The sequence below is a fragment of the Tachysurus vachellii genome, chromosome 8, assembly GCF_030014155.1.
Source record: "Tachysurus vachellii isolate PV-2020 chromosome 8, HZAU_Pvac_v1, whole genome shotgun sequence".
NCBI lineage: Eukaryota > Metazoa > Chordata > Actinopteri > Siluriformes > Bagridae > Tachysurus > Tachysurus vachellii.
In genome coordinates, this window is record NC_083467.1 from 5,264,918 (window position 1) to 5,277,434 (window position 12,517).

General features: G+C 37.6%; 2 protein-coding genes across 3 annotated transcripts in view; both read left to right on the top strand.

Annotated features, from left to right (window-relative positions):
• The window catches only part of lims2 (LIM and senescent cell antigen-like domains 2), a 10,003-nt gene extending 7,877 nt beyond the window's left edge, over window positions 1-2,126 (top strand). The window contains exons 6-11 of the mRNA XM_060877236.1: window positions 1-151; window positions 697-789; window positions 879-927; window positions 1,152-1,227; window positions 1,528-1,683; window positions 1,798-2,126. Coding sequence (XP_060733219.1) covers window positions 1-151; window positions 697-789; window positions 879-927; window positions 1,152-1,227; window positions 1,528-1,666 — 508 coding nt within the window. The 3' untranslated portion in view covers window positions 1,667-1,683; window positions 1,798-2,126. The remainder of the gene's footprint in view (window positions 152-696; window positions 790-878; window positions 928-1,151; window positions 1,228-1,527; window positions 1,684-1,797) is intronic.
• Window positions 2,127-4,433: 2,307 nt separating this feature from the next.
• The window catches only part of ranbp2 (RAN binding protein 2), a 28,491-nt gene continuing 20,407 nt past the window's right edge, over window positions 4,434-12,517 (top strand). For both annotated transcript variants that reach the window (XM_060875894.1, XM_060875893.1), the window contains exons 1-10: window positions 4,434-4,658; window positions 6,327-6,394; window positions 6,505-6,616; window positions 6,785-6,937; window positions 9,307-9,537; window positions 9,668-9,810; window positions 9,965-10,160; window positions 10,424-10,724; window positions 11,756-11,934; window positions 12,207-12,388. In XM_060875894.1, the coding sequence (XP_060731877.1) occupies window positions 4,587-4,658; window positions 6,327-6,394; window positions 6,505-6,616; window positions 6,785-6,937; window positions 9,307-9,537; window positions 9,668-9,810; window positions 9,965-10,160; window positions 10,424-10,724; window positions 11,756-11,934; window positions 12,207-12,388 (1,637 nt within the window). In that variant the 5' untranslated portion in view covers window positions 4,434-4,586. The remainder of the gene's footprint in view (window positions 4,659-6,326; window positions 6,395-6,504; window positions 6,617-6,784; window positions 6,938-9,306; window positions 9,538-9,667; window positions 9,811-9,964; window positions 10,161-10,423; window positions 10,725-11,755; window positions 11,935-12,206; window positions 12,389-12,517) is intronic.

Here is a 12,517-nt window from a genome sequence, read left to right on the forward strand (position 1 = left end):
GAAGGAACTCACTGCTGATGCCAGGGAGCTAAAAAATGAGTTGTATTGCTTGCCATGCCATGACAAGATGGGCGTACCAATCTGTGGGGCATGCAGAAGGCCAATAGAGGGCAGAGTGGTGAATGCAGTGGGCAAGCAATGGCACGTTGAGGTAATCACAGAGTGTCACCATTCACAACATATTATTCAGAACAATTATTATTTTAATAATCAACAAAATTAAATTGAAATTAAATTTAAAAAAGCACACTTTGAAATTCTGCACTAATTTATTTAGCAGCCCTCCAGCATTTTGTGACCCTGCGAATTCCTGCAATTAACACAAAGTTTAGCAAACTCTGTGAAATGTAGTGGAGTCATTTTTCAAAATGACCACAGATTTTCTGCAAATTTGGGAAAAGCCATGTGGTGTCATTAAATATGTCTTTGCTGTAGGAGTTTAAGAGTCATGTGCCCATCACAGATTTTTTCAAAATCTGCAGCTAAGTCAACCATTTAAAATCATTTTAAAAATCAGAAATATCTCTGAATCCTAAAACCCTAAAAACTGATTTAGCTCAAAAAAAGTTAAGCATTATATAAGAAGCATGACCAGAGTTTTTTTTTTACTGAAATGTAACTCTCTTGGTACCGTAGATTGAATTGCTCTTCATATGCATTATTCTGTCTCTCTTTTTGTGTGTATATGTTTTGTAGCATTTTGTGTGTACCAAGTGTGAGAAACCGTTCCTGGGCCATCAGCATTTTGAACGTAAAGGCCTGGCTTATTGTGAGACTCACTTCAATATGGTATGAACAAAGGCTGATGCCTCCATATAACAGATTTATTTTCAAAATTAAATAATTATAGATAAATTGAAATAAAACATTTTTTTTAGCTTTTTGGCGATGTCTGTCACCACTGCAATCATGTCATTGAGGGAGAAGGTAAAACATGATAAACACTAAAATTGTGTTGTTTTAGGCTCCATGTACCACACAGACATTTTATTTAATATCAGCAGTTATTCCATGCAAGTCTAGGGTAACAAATACTCAGATGAAATCTGGATGAGTCAAAAGTAAAAATGTATATTTATATTTCATGAACCAAATTTAACACAAACCTGCTGACACACAGAGTCTGTTTAACTCTTTGTTTATTATTTAAGTCATTTCAGCGTTGAATAAAGCCTGGTGCATGGACTGTTTTGCTTGTTCCACCTGCAGTTCAAAGCTGACACTGAAGTAAGTTTTGATTTTTTTCAGACATAAAAATACAGTTTTAATATTGATACCATTTCACACGTTGACCATTTTAAACATTGCATGCATCTCTCATGTCAAACTAATGTTAGGTAATCATCATCATCATCATCATCATCATTATCAACTAAAAACTATGATTGTGGATGAGATTCCTCATGGCTAGAGGGATGAGTTTTATGGCTAAAGGGATTCTGACATAAAGCTTTGGAAACGCTGAATCAGTCGCTTCAATGATTCTGATCTTACTTTGGCTTTTTTGTGGCATTTGTAATCACATAGGGACAAGTTTGTGGAGCTTGATTTGAAGCCTGTATGCAAACAATGCTATGAGAGGATGCCAACTCAACTGAAGTACTGTCTAGCTAAGCGTGAACATGACTCCAAGAACAGAAAAAAGAAGATTGGTATCTGTCTGTGAAGTTCTCCGTTTAACTGGTTAGTTTCTTTTTCTTTCACAACATAATTTATACGTTTTTTAAGATTTATATTCATTTTAAAAAGTGAGTGATTTTACATTAGCATGCCAACAGAAATCCTTTCTTTTTTTAGGCACAGTGCAATACTCATATGGATGCAAGTCTGGATATTTATGCAATCTCAAGACCGTCATACCTTACCTGGTGTAATTTGTGTATTTGTTCTTATTGAAATGTATATGAAAAGTTCAGTTGCATTAATATGTGTTTATTTAGTGGTTTGCTATAAACATCATAATGATCCAGGCAGTTTTTAAGTCATTGTATGTCCTGTTTTCATCAAATGCTGGGTTTGTTCTGGAAATGGCTCTCACCACATAGCAAGCATACAGGTAAACCAGAATTGTCTGCAGTAAAGGCAATGAATTCATCCATGAAGCATTAAATGTTTTATTTTCTTCAGAGATTTTCTTTTTCTTTTCTCCTTGTTTTTTTCAAAATTATTATGTGAAGCATATTTTGGTCCACAAAATATTAAAACACTTTTTATTTTAATAAAATATCCCTTTGATCTGGAAAATAATAGGTACTGACAAAATAACAACATAAAATAAAAATAAAAATAAAACGCTTTATTTAATCCCATAATAATTTACAAAGATACAGTGAGACACTGCAGAGGGATGAAAGACCCCTGTCTAGATAGAAGATGCACAGTGGTCTAGCAACGAATCAACTCAGTTACTGGTGGCACAAGTTACTCTATTCATAATGCAGTGTTTAAAAATCACAAAACAAATGTGTGCCAAAGCAAATATGTCACCCAGTGATCTGCTGTGGCGAACCCTTACAGGCGCAGCTGACAGAACAACATTAGAGAGCACTAATTTGTGTATGTGTGAGTCTAATACCTCGAACATTACAGTATACTAATGTCACCCCTACAGTATACTAATGTCACCCCTACAGTGTACTAATGTTACCCCTACAGTATATTAATGTTCCCCCTTGAGTACACTAATGTTACCCCTACAGTATACTAATGTTCCCCCTTGAGTATACTAATGTTACCTTACAGTATACTATTTTTACCCACTACAGTATATTAATGTTGCCCCTTGAGTATACTAATGTTACCCCTACAGTATACTAATTTTACCCACTACAGTATAATAATGTTACCCCTACAGTATACTAATGTTACCCCTAGAGTATATTAATGTTACCCCTACTTATTAAAACATTAATATACTGTAGGGGTAACATTAGTATACTGTAGGGGGTAACTTTAATATACTGTAGGGGTAACATTAGTACACTGTAGGGGTAACATTAGTATACTGTAGGGGGTGACATTAGTATACTGTAGGGGTAACATTAGTATACTGTAGGGGGTGACTTTAGTATACTGTAGGGGTAACATTAGTATACTGTAGGGGTAACATTAGTATACTGTAGGGGGTAACATTAGTATACTGTAGGGGGTGACATTAGTATACTGTACAGGGTGACATTAGTATACTGTACGGGGTGACATTAGTATACTGTACGGGGTGACATTAGTATACTGTAGGGGGTAACATTAGTATACTGTAGGGGGTAACATTAGTATACTGTAGGGGGTGACATTAGTATACTGTAGGGGTAACATTAGTATACTGTAGGGGGTAACATTAGTATACTGTAGGGGGTAACATTAGTATACTGTAGGGGTAACATTAGTATACTGTAGGGGGTAACATTAGTATACTGTAGGGGGTAACATTAGTATACTGTAGGGGGTGACATTAGTATACTGTACGGGGTAACATTAGTATACTGTACGGGGTGACATTAGTATACTGTAGGGGGTAACATTAATATTCTGTAGGGGTAACATTAGTATACTGTAGGGGTAACATTAGTATACTGTAGGGGTAACATTAGTATACTGTAGGGGGTAACATTAATATTCTGTAGGGGTAACATTAGTATACTGTAGGGGTAACATTAGTATACTGTAGGGGGTAACATTAATATACTGTAGGGGGTAACATTAGTATACTGTAGGGGTAACATTAGTATACTGTAGGGGTAACATTAGTATACTGTAGGGGGTAACATTAATATACTGTAGGGGGTAACATTAATGTACTGTAGGGGGTAACGTTAATATACTTTAGGGGGTAACGTTAGTATACTTTAGGGGTAACATTAATATACTGTAGGGGGTAACATGAGTTAGTTAAATGTAAATTCGGTGAATTCTGCAGTTCTGAAACGCGAACGCACGACGTATTACTGTATTACTATTTTTGTGTCGTTTCTTACAAATACTAACAAGCGTGTTTGCATTATGTGACTCTTGGTAAAGGCGTCTGCTAAATGCCATAAATGTGTTGTTTCCTACCAGCGTTAGTTTGTGTGTATTTGTGTTGTTTAAGGACTAAACACTACACTTCTGTCCTGTGGCTAAGAGCCAGAACACTGTGATGCAAATCACACAGAACCGGATGATTCATCAAAAATCCCAGAAATTAAAGAATAAAAATATAAAATAAAATATTCTGCATACAAAAAACCCAATTCTTTGTTTTTTGCGTGTGTTGCAATACGTTTAACATTTCTTTATAAATGAATATAAATAAATACACTGACGTAAATGTTCAGTTCGTGCTCGTTATCTTTCCACCACAGATCATGTGCGCAGGAGAGTCAGAGGCCCAGCTGAACTTGAACACACCTACACTGTTGTGACAGGATTTACGATTCAGCCAATCACAGAGGTGTAATACGACTCCACATCTCGCGATAACTGGCGCTCTGTGTAGCTCCTCGCGTTATGAGCTTGTAGCAAATGTGGAAGTTGATGTTCATTTCTGGAATAATCGTTAAACTGATATCAGCAGAAGTTTATTACACGGTGGCGGTTGTTTCGCAGCCATGAGGCGAAGTAAGGCGGACGTTGAACGCTACATTTCCTCAGTAGAGAGCGTCTCTCCTTCACAGAAAGAGGTACGCAGTACCGGCTATAACATGTTAGCTAGCAGGCGGAGTGTTTCAGTAGGCCGTGAATGTGACCAGCAGCTGAACAAAGTAAACTGATGATACATAAACAAACATACAGTAAAGTTAATAAGCAGTGTAATACTGTAACTGTGAGTTTGCCTTGTTGACACGTACTCATGAAAAACGCGGTAACCGTGTGTGTGTGCGCGCACGCACGCACGCATGTATGTATGTGTGTGAGAGAGAGTGTTACCTTGTGTTTTGGTGCACATGTCGGTCTGTAAAACCCCCTGCGTTTCATCACCTCGTCATGTTTGTGCGATTAAAAAACGCTTGACAAATTGAGGTCTTATTAATCAGCTAGGTGGCTAAATGAAGAGAGCGGAAGTAGGGGATGATTGACAGGAGCAGAGGGTAACAGCCACTTGTCCCTAATTAACCTGTCTGTCCTGCAGTTATTAGTTAATGTGGAACCTTAAGTTACATCTTTACTGAGCCAAAACTACTTAATGAGTGGACATTACTTGTACTGTAACAAGAAATCTGGTATTTACTGTGTGAGGAAAATATATATGCACTGCAGCATTTAGAGTTGTACATTTCTTGGGCTTTTATTCACTCTTTTAATTGTTTCCTAAGGTTTTTCTCAATATCTGTGGTCAGAGTTTTGGATTTTTTTGGGCAGATCTTCAAAATGTTCTCAGTATGTATAGTATGTTCTTGTATAGTATAGGAATATATCTTATATAGGAACCAAATTCCTTGTGTGTGTCAACACACTTGGCCAATAAATCTGATTCTGATTCTGATGTGATCTGTGTGTTGGGCCCCAGAGATCATACACACATACTCACTACATACACAGTGACAGAAAGCTCCAGATCCCCTAAAATTATTTTTGTTCTCACAACATTAAATATCACCAATGTCCTTTTCATGTTCAGAATGTTTTTGCCTATTTGATTGCTGGCTCCAAAATCATTGCTTTATTTTTGATGAAAGTATGAGGGCTTTTTTTTGTTGTTCCACATCCTACCTACATGTGCATGGAGTGATCCTTGTGTGATCCTTCAGTTCTGTTTGTGTCATTGTAGGGAAAACTGCAGCTTTTCCATTGTTCCTATTTATTCATTCATTCATTCATTCATTTATTTTCCCCTGCACACTTTATATTTGCACACACACAGAAATATGTTATTTTGTAATTTTTTTCAATAAATGAAACCCATTAAATCATTCACTGTCCAGCACTGAAAGTGTTTAATAATTTGACATCTGTTCTGTCAGAATATGCTGCTCATACTTGTATGGCTTTATGTCTGTAAATCTACTGGCTGTTGTTTTTTGAAGTAACGTTTCAGCTGTAAAATAAATGCTTCTGCACAGAGATGTAAAAAACAAAACACTGCTTAGTTCCAGTGCACTGAGTGAATGTCTCGCAAATTTTAGTAAACATTACACATGAATTGAAGTGTGTTTGTGTAAGCTGTTGGGTTTCTCCACATCCTGACCACCGATTATAATTATATTAATGCAGTAAATAAGGCACATGTTGTTCTATTTTCATGTCACATTATGGTCCCAGTATTTTCACTGTTAATGTAACGAACAAGACGACCATTATATATATAATTTTTTTTTTTTGTGCTAAATGTAATTTTTCTTTCTTTGCAGAAACCAACAAAGGGATTTTTATTTGCAAAGTTATATTTTGAGGCCAAGGAGTATGAACTTGCTAAAAGGTAAAATGAATATAAAAAGGAATTGATTTTTTGTGTGAAGTGTTTTTGATAATTTTTCTTTTTTTTAATATCACCTGTTTTATATCTCATTTTTTATGTCCTGCCTGTAGACATGTATCCGCATATCTAACAGTTCAGGTCAGAGATCCCAAAGCCCATCGATTCCTTGGTCAACTTTATGAACTAGAAGATGAAATTGAAAAAGCTGTTGGGTGTTACAAGGTGTGTGTGTTGTGTATGTTGTATTTTTTTTTTTTTATTGTCATATTTGGTATGAATTTAAGTGTGTAGTCTGGTGTGAGATGTGTGTTTTATGTTCCATGTCAGGTCAGAGTGTTTAACAAAAAATGTAGTTTGTCCCAATTAATGGATCTTTTTTTCTCTCTTTAGCGCTCGGTGGATCTGAACCCGGCTCAGCGTGACCTGATTCTGAAAGTGGCTGAGCTGCTGTGCAGTAAGCCGGAGCTTGACAGCAGGGCGGAATTCTGGGTGGAGAAGGCTGCAAAGCTTTTGCCAGGTCACCCAGCGGTCTTTGACCTAAAGGTTTGTACATTAGCTCTAGTGTAATTGGTCAGGGCCACAAAAAGACTTTATAGCCCATGCAACTGATCAGCTTTATTACATTCACAATTATTTAATTATTACTTCACTTGTTCCAAAATAAGGCAGTGTAGCTGAGAGAAACTTTATGAAATCAATCCACTTGTTGGTCAGAATTAAATCAGTGTTTCTGCTTCTCTGTACCTGTGTTTTTGTTAACTGGGGAAGATCCTCCTTCATGTACACTATGCCAATAGTCCAAAATCTTTGAGGTATGTTTTAATTAATGGACTTTGAAGGTTTCCTCTAGATCTCCTCTAGGCTTTTTTTGGGCATTACAATGAGCTTTTTATGAAGTAAAGCCAGATTTATTTTTCCTCCCCTTCCCCCATTTTTTTTATTTGCCTTCATATTTTGCTATATTTTAACCTGCTTCTCACTATTGAAGCAACCATGGTAGCTGTCTTTGAACTTGTAAGTGCTATTTTGCATGTAAGGTTCATTCATTTACATTTACATTTACAGCATTTGGCAGACGCCCTTATCCAGAGCGACGTACATAAGTGCTTAAATCTCTAGCATTGAATACATTAATGCTGGCTCACTAAGTTACATACTTAAGATACCGTGAGTTTAAAACATTTGTTCAAAGTTACAATGAACAAGTGTCAAAGGTGTTTTTTTTTTTTTTTTTTTTTTTTTTTTTTAATGCAAAAGATAAGGAAAGAAGTGCTAGTTGAAGTGTTTCCTGAATAAGTAGGTCTTCAACCGCCGCTTGAAAATATCCAGTGACTCAGCTGTCCGGACCTCTAGGGGAAGTTCATTCCACCACCTTGGTGCCAGTACAGAGAAGAGTCTTGTAGTATACTTGCCTTTTACCCTGAGAGATGGTGGAACCAGTCGAGCAGTGCTGGTAGATCAGAGGGTGCGGGGTGCAGTGCGAGGAGTGATGAGGGCTTTGAGGTAAGAGGGAGCTGGTCCATTTTTGGCTTTGTAGGCCAGCATCAGTGTTTTGAATCTGATGCGTGCAGCTACTGGAAACCAGTGGAGGGATCGCAGCAGCGGGGTGGTATGCGAGAACTTTGGCAGGTTGAAAACAAGCCGTGCAGCTGCATTTTGGATCATTTGCAGAGGACGGATTGCGTTCATAGGTAGACCTGCCAGCAGTGCATTGCAGTAATCCAGTCTAGAAATGACAAGAGACTGAACAAGTACCTGAGCAGCCTGTGTGGACAGAAATGGTCGAATCCTTCTAATGTTGTAGAGAAGAAACCGACATGAGCGAGTCACATTAGCAACATGAGAGGAAAAGGACAGTTGATTGTCCATGGTTACCCCAAGGTTGCAAGCTGTGGCTGAAGGGGAGATCAGATCGTTGTGCAAGGATATAGCAAGGTCATGACCTGGGGATGAATCACCTGGGATGAACAGCAGTTCAGTTTTGCTAGGATTGAGCTTTAACTGATGAGCAGTCATCCATGATGAAATTTCTGCCAGACATGCTGAGATCCGGTCAGAAGCTGTGGCATCTGAGGGTGAGAAAGAGAAGATAAGTTGTGTATCATCAGCATAGCAGTGGTAAGAGAACCCATGTGAGGAAATAACTTCCCCAAGAGAGTGAGTATACAGGTAGAAAAGAAGAGGACCAAGTACTGAGCCCTGTGGGATGCCCTGTGGGATGCATTTTTTTTAAAAGACTACCCAATGCAGGCCATATTTCTTTGCCTGGTTTTGATTTTTGGAAATGAAAGTTGGGACTTTGAGTCATTTGCAGCATTAGAACTGCTGCTAAACATGTTTATTAAGAAATGCCTAGTGGCAAAAAAGTGTAATTACAGGAAAACTGATTACAGGACTTGATCAGCATAATAAAAAAAAAACTATTGATTTCAGTCTAAAAATCTGCAAGCATTTTTTGTACTATTTTCAAATTATACAAATTGTATAAATATTTGTGCGTTTTATATTTAGGAATGCATAATTCAAATGAAAATGCAAATTCTGTATTACTGTTTGCATTTTACAGGTACATACATGGTTACATTAGCATTTCTGACTAAGCATTTCTGAAAACTGTCAATCACTGTTTGTTTTTTAACTGTACTATTGGCTGGGTCTGTATTTGAAAGTGCCATCAGTTACAGTTGACAGCCAAGAAGGAAAATGGTTCTGAACAGCCATTATACCAATACAAACAGGGTTAAGGGACTTGCTCAGGGGCCCAGGAGTGGCAGCTTGGTGGTAGTCCAACATCTTAACCACAGAGCTAACACCCCCCTGATTCTGATGCACCTCAGAGAAGTAAAATTATGTGACAATGAATTTCTGTTTTATGCTTATTATAGATGTTTAATGTCATTTTGTGTGTTTAGGAGAAATTGCTGAGTGCACAAGGACAGAGAGGCTGGAATCAGCTTTACGATCTGCTGCAGTCTGAGCTCCAGCTGCGCCCTTCTGATGCCCATGTTAATGGGAGACTGGTGCAGCTCTACTGCCTAGATGGACGTTTGGAAGAAGCGGCAAAGCACTGCCTGGCTGTGGAAAGAGCTGGGGTCTTAAGACACAGCCTAGACTGGAACACCACTGTTGTCCACACTCTTCAGGTTGGTGAATTTGCTTCCTACTCTGGTCAATTTTCTTAAAAGCTAAGTAATCTTTTTAAGACCCATTTAACACCACATCTGATAGCACTCTAATTCCACTTATGTATTTCTAAATATAAATGCTCCACAGGAATATGTGGCTCAACCCAGTGTATTGTCTAATGAGAAGACCTATCGTGAGGTCCAAAAGGAGCTCTTACTGGCTCACAGTAATCTGCTCAGGCTTACACTTTCTAAAAAAGATTGCAAGGAAAGTGTGACTGCACTTCAGATGTAAGTTGTTTTTATTTTGTTGCCTGCTTGTTGATGTAAAAAAAAAGCAGCTGCAGTTCAATTATTATGTGATATAAAGTGATATAAAAGGAAAGGCACAAATCTATACACACCCCTGTTCTAAAATTATGTAAATTATCTTTTGTGATTATAGTTTTGACCACGCAATGCAGTCTTTAAAGAATACTGCAACAAAAGCTATGGACGAGCTCCTTGAAGTATTCACAGAAATGAGAGCTCATCTATATCTTTATGCTGGGACCCTACTGCTGAAAATGGCTGTGGAAAAAGAACAGCAGTGGAGAGCTGTTGTTGATTTAGCAGCTCTCTGTTACCTGCTGGCTTATCAGGTAAGGAGGTGCATGCAGTAATTCTCCAGTAAGGGGGGGTGACGACAATCCACAAAATCAATATAGTACAATATTCTGGTAATTTAATACCATTTTATTTTACACAGCAGCATATCCTTAACTTGTGCTTTAAGTTTTTGTTTTTATTTCTTATTAATTTGTTAAATATTCATTAGCTAAATGACTACCTTTTTTAGACACAACAATCAAAGCTGTTCATTTGCTCATTGTTGAGTCATAATTGTTCTGCCTCCCCCCTTTAGGTTCCAAGACCAAAGATAAAGCCTGAGAAAGGTGACCGCACATCACTGAAACCTCTAGACGCATTAGCTTGCTATCGTCAAAGCCAAGCAGGTCACATGCTGCTAAATCTAAACCAAGATGTGGAGCCATTTTTGACGGAGGTGGTTGAGGTGTTTGGGAACAGAAGCGGGCAAACCACCCTATTTGAGACACTTTTCAGTTCGCAAGACCTTGTGGATCTCTCGTACATTGGCAATGACACCATCTCCAACATCAGCACAAAGTCACCGGACATACAAGAGCTGTCTAATTGGGACTGTGGTATGCTACAAACAAGCAAACATTAAACACAGTAATAAATGTACTGAAGTTCATACATCGAATAGAATTAAAAACACCAGTGATATGCAGGTCTTTTTTCACAGTTGAGATTCCTTACCAAACAGCATGTGATGTCGTTTTACATTTGATGTGCCATATACAAGCATACAGTATTATGAAATAGCATTTTCAAAGATCTTGGTGCAGTATTTCTTAATGTGAAACACTTGACAATATGTAGTGGACATAAAAAGTGACAGTACACAACAATAGATAGAACAATACTTTGTACAATGAGAACAATACAGGAAGTACAAACCAAAATTAATTACAGCACAACAACAACTGTTGTAAATTTAAAATTGTGAATATATATGTACAGTGGCAGAGTGAGCGAGATGGGATGAGTAAAGCCTCATCAACACTAGCAACATCATAATCCCAGACTGGAATAATGTCCCTATTGTTCTGTACCTGTATGACAAAGTAGTGGTCACTGGGGGGTTTTAAATGGGTCTGAGGAGCCTAAATGGTATAATTATTGTCTGTTATCTAATGAGCATTAATATTTCATCCCAATAGAAAACATTTTATTTCACATTTTTATTTGAGTCTAGCATAGGAACCCACAGAAAAAGTTTCAAAGGACATTTTCCTTCTGGCTGGGCTATTCTCATAGCAATCTAAGATTGGTGAAAGAAACTAATATTATTGCAGGGAGCTATCTAATTGGAAGGAATACTGAATTTCTTCAAGCCTGATGAATAATATAGACACTTTGGTAAATATTTCATGCATAGCATTATGATGAATGGCATTATTTATGTATGTATGTTTGTTTTTTTTGAATGTGTTACAGCAGCGAAAAAGATATGGAAATTGCCTACCTAGTGATTAAAGTGAATGATGTTTTTTTCCGTTAAATCGGTCACCTGACAGTTACAGTTTGTGTACATGGCACATGGTTTGATCAATTTTCATTGTTCAGTCATTATAGATGAAGTTGCCAATCTTTTCCTTTGTGTTTTTAGGTTCCATATTGCACTGTGGAGATTTACAGCACCTGACATGGCTTGGATTGCAATGGTCAATGATGGGCCAGAGACCTGCAGTGAAAGACTGGCTTAAGCAGCTGTTTCCTCGTCTCACTCTGGAGACCTTTAAGCTGGACACCAACACTCCAGAGTCAATCTGTCTGCTTGACCTTGAGGTTAAGTCCAATTTAATTTATTCGTTCATGTATTTATTGGTTAAAAAGTGTGCTTCCAAGTAATTCTAGGCATTTCAGTGGAAAGAAGAGAGCGGTGCTAACTGGTTCATTCTAGTGATAAACATGACTTTTTGCAAAGTGATTTGCAGCTTTATTCCCAAGTGCAGTTAAATGCTTGAATCTGATTGGTCAGAAAGTATGCTTTTTATTATTCATTTAATTGTATAACAGTCCAAACAGTACATTTACCTCTTTACTTTTAATCATTTCAGGTGTTTCTGTGTGGTGTAGTATTCACGTGTCACACTCAACTTCAAGAAATGGCAAAGATTTCTGCTACTTCACAGTTGCATGAGCCAAGATGTTCACCATTGCAGCTTATGAAACTCTTGTCCTCGGAGAGACAGAGAGAGTGGTGGGATGCAGTCTACAGCCTCATTCACAAAAAAGCAGTGTGAGTCAGCAAAAGCCAGTTACAGTGGATAAATTAATTCAAAACCTTTACACCCCTGTTCAAGTGGCAGGGTTTTATTTCAAATTCATCAAGATACATGATGTTGGATCACTTCCCATTATATAGCAA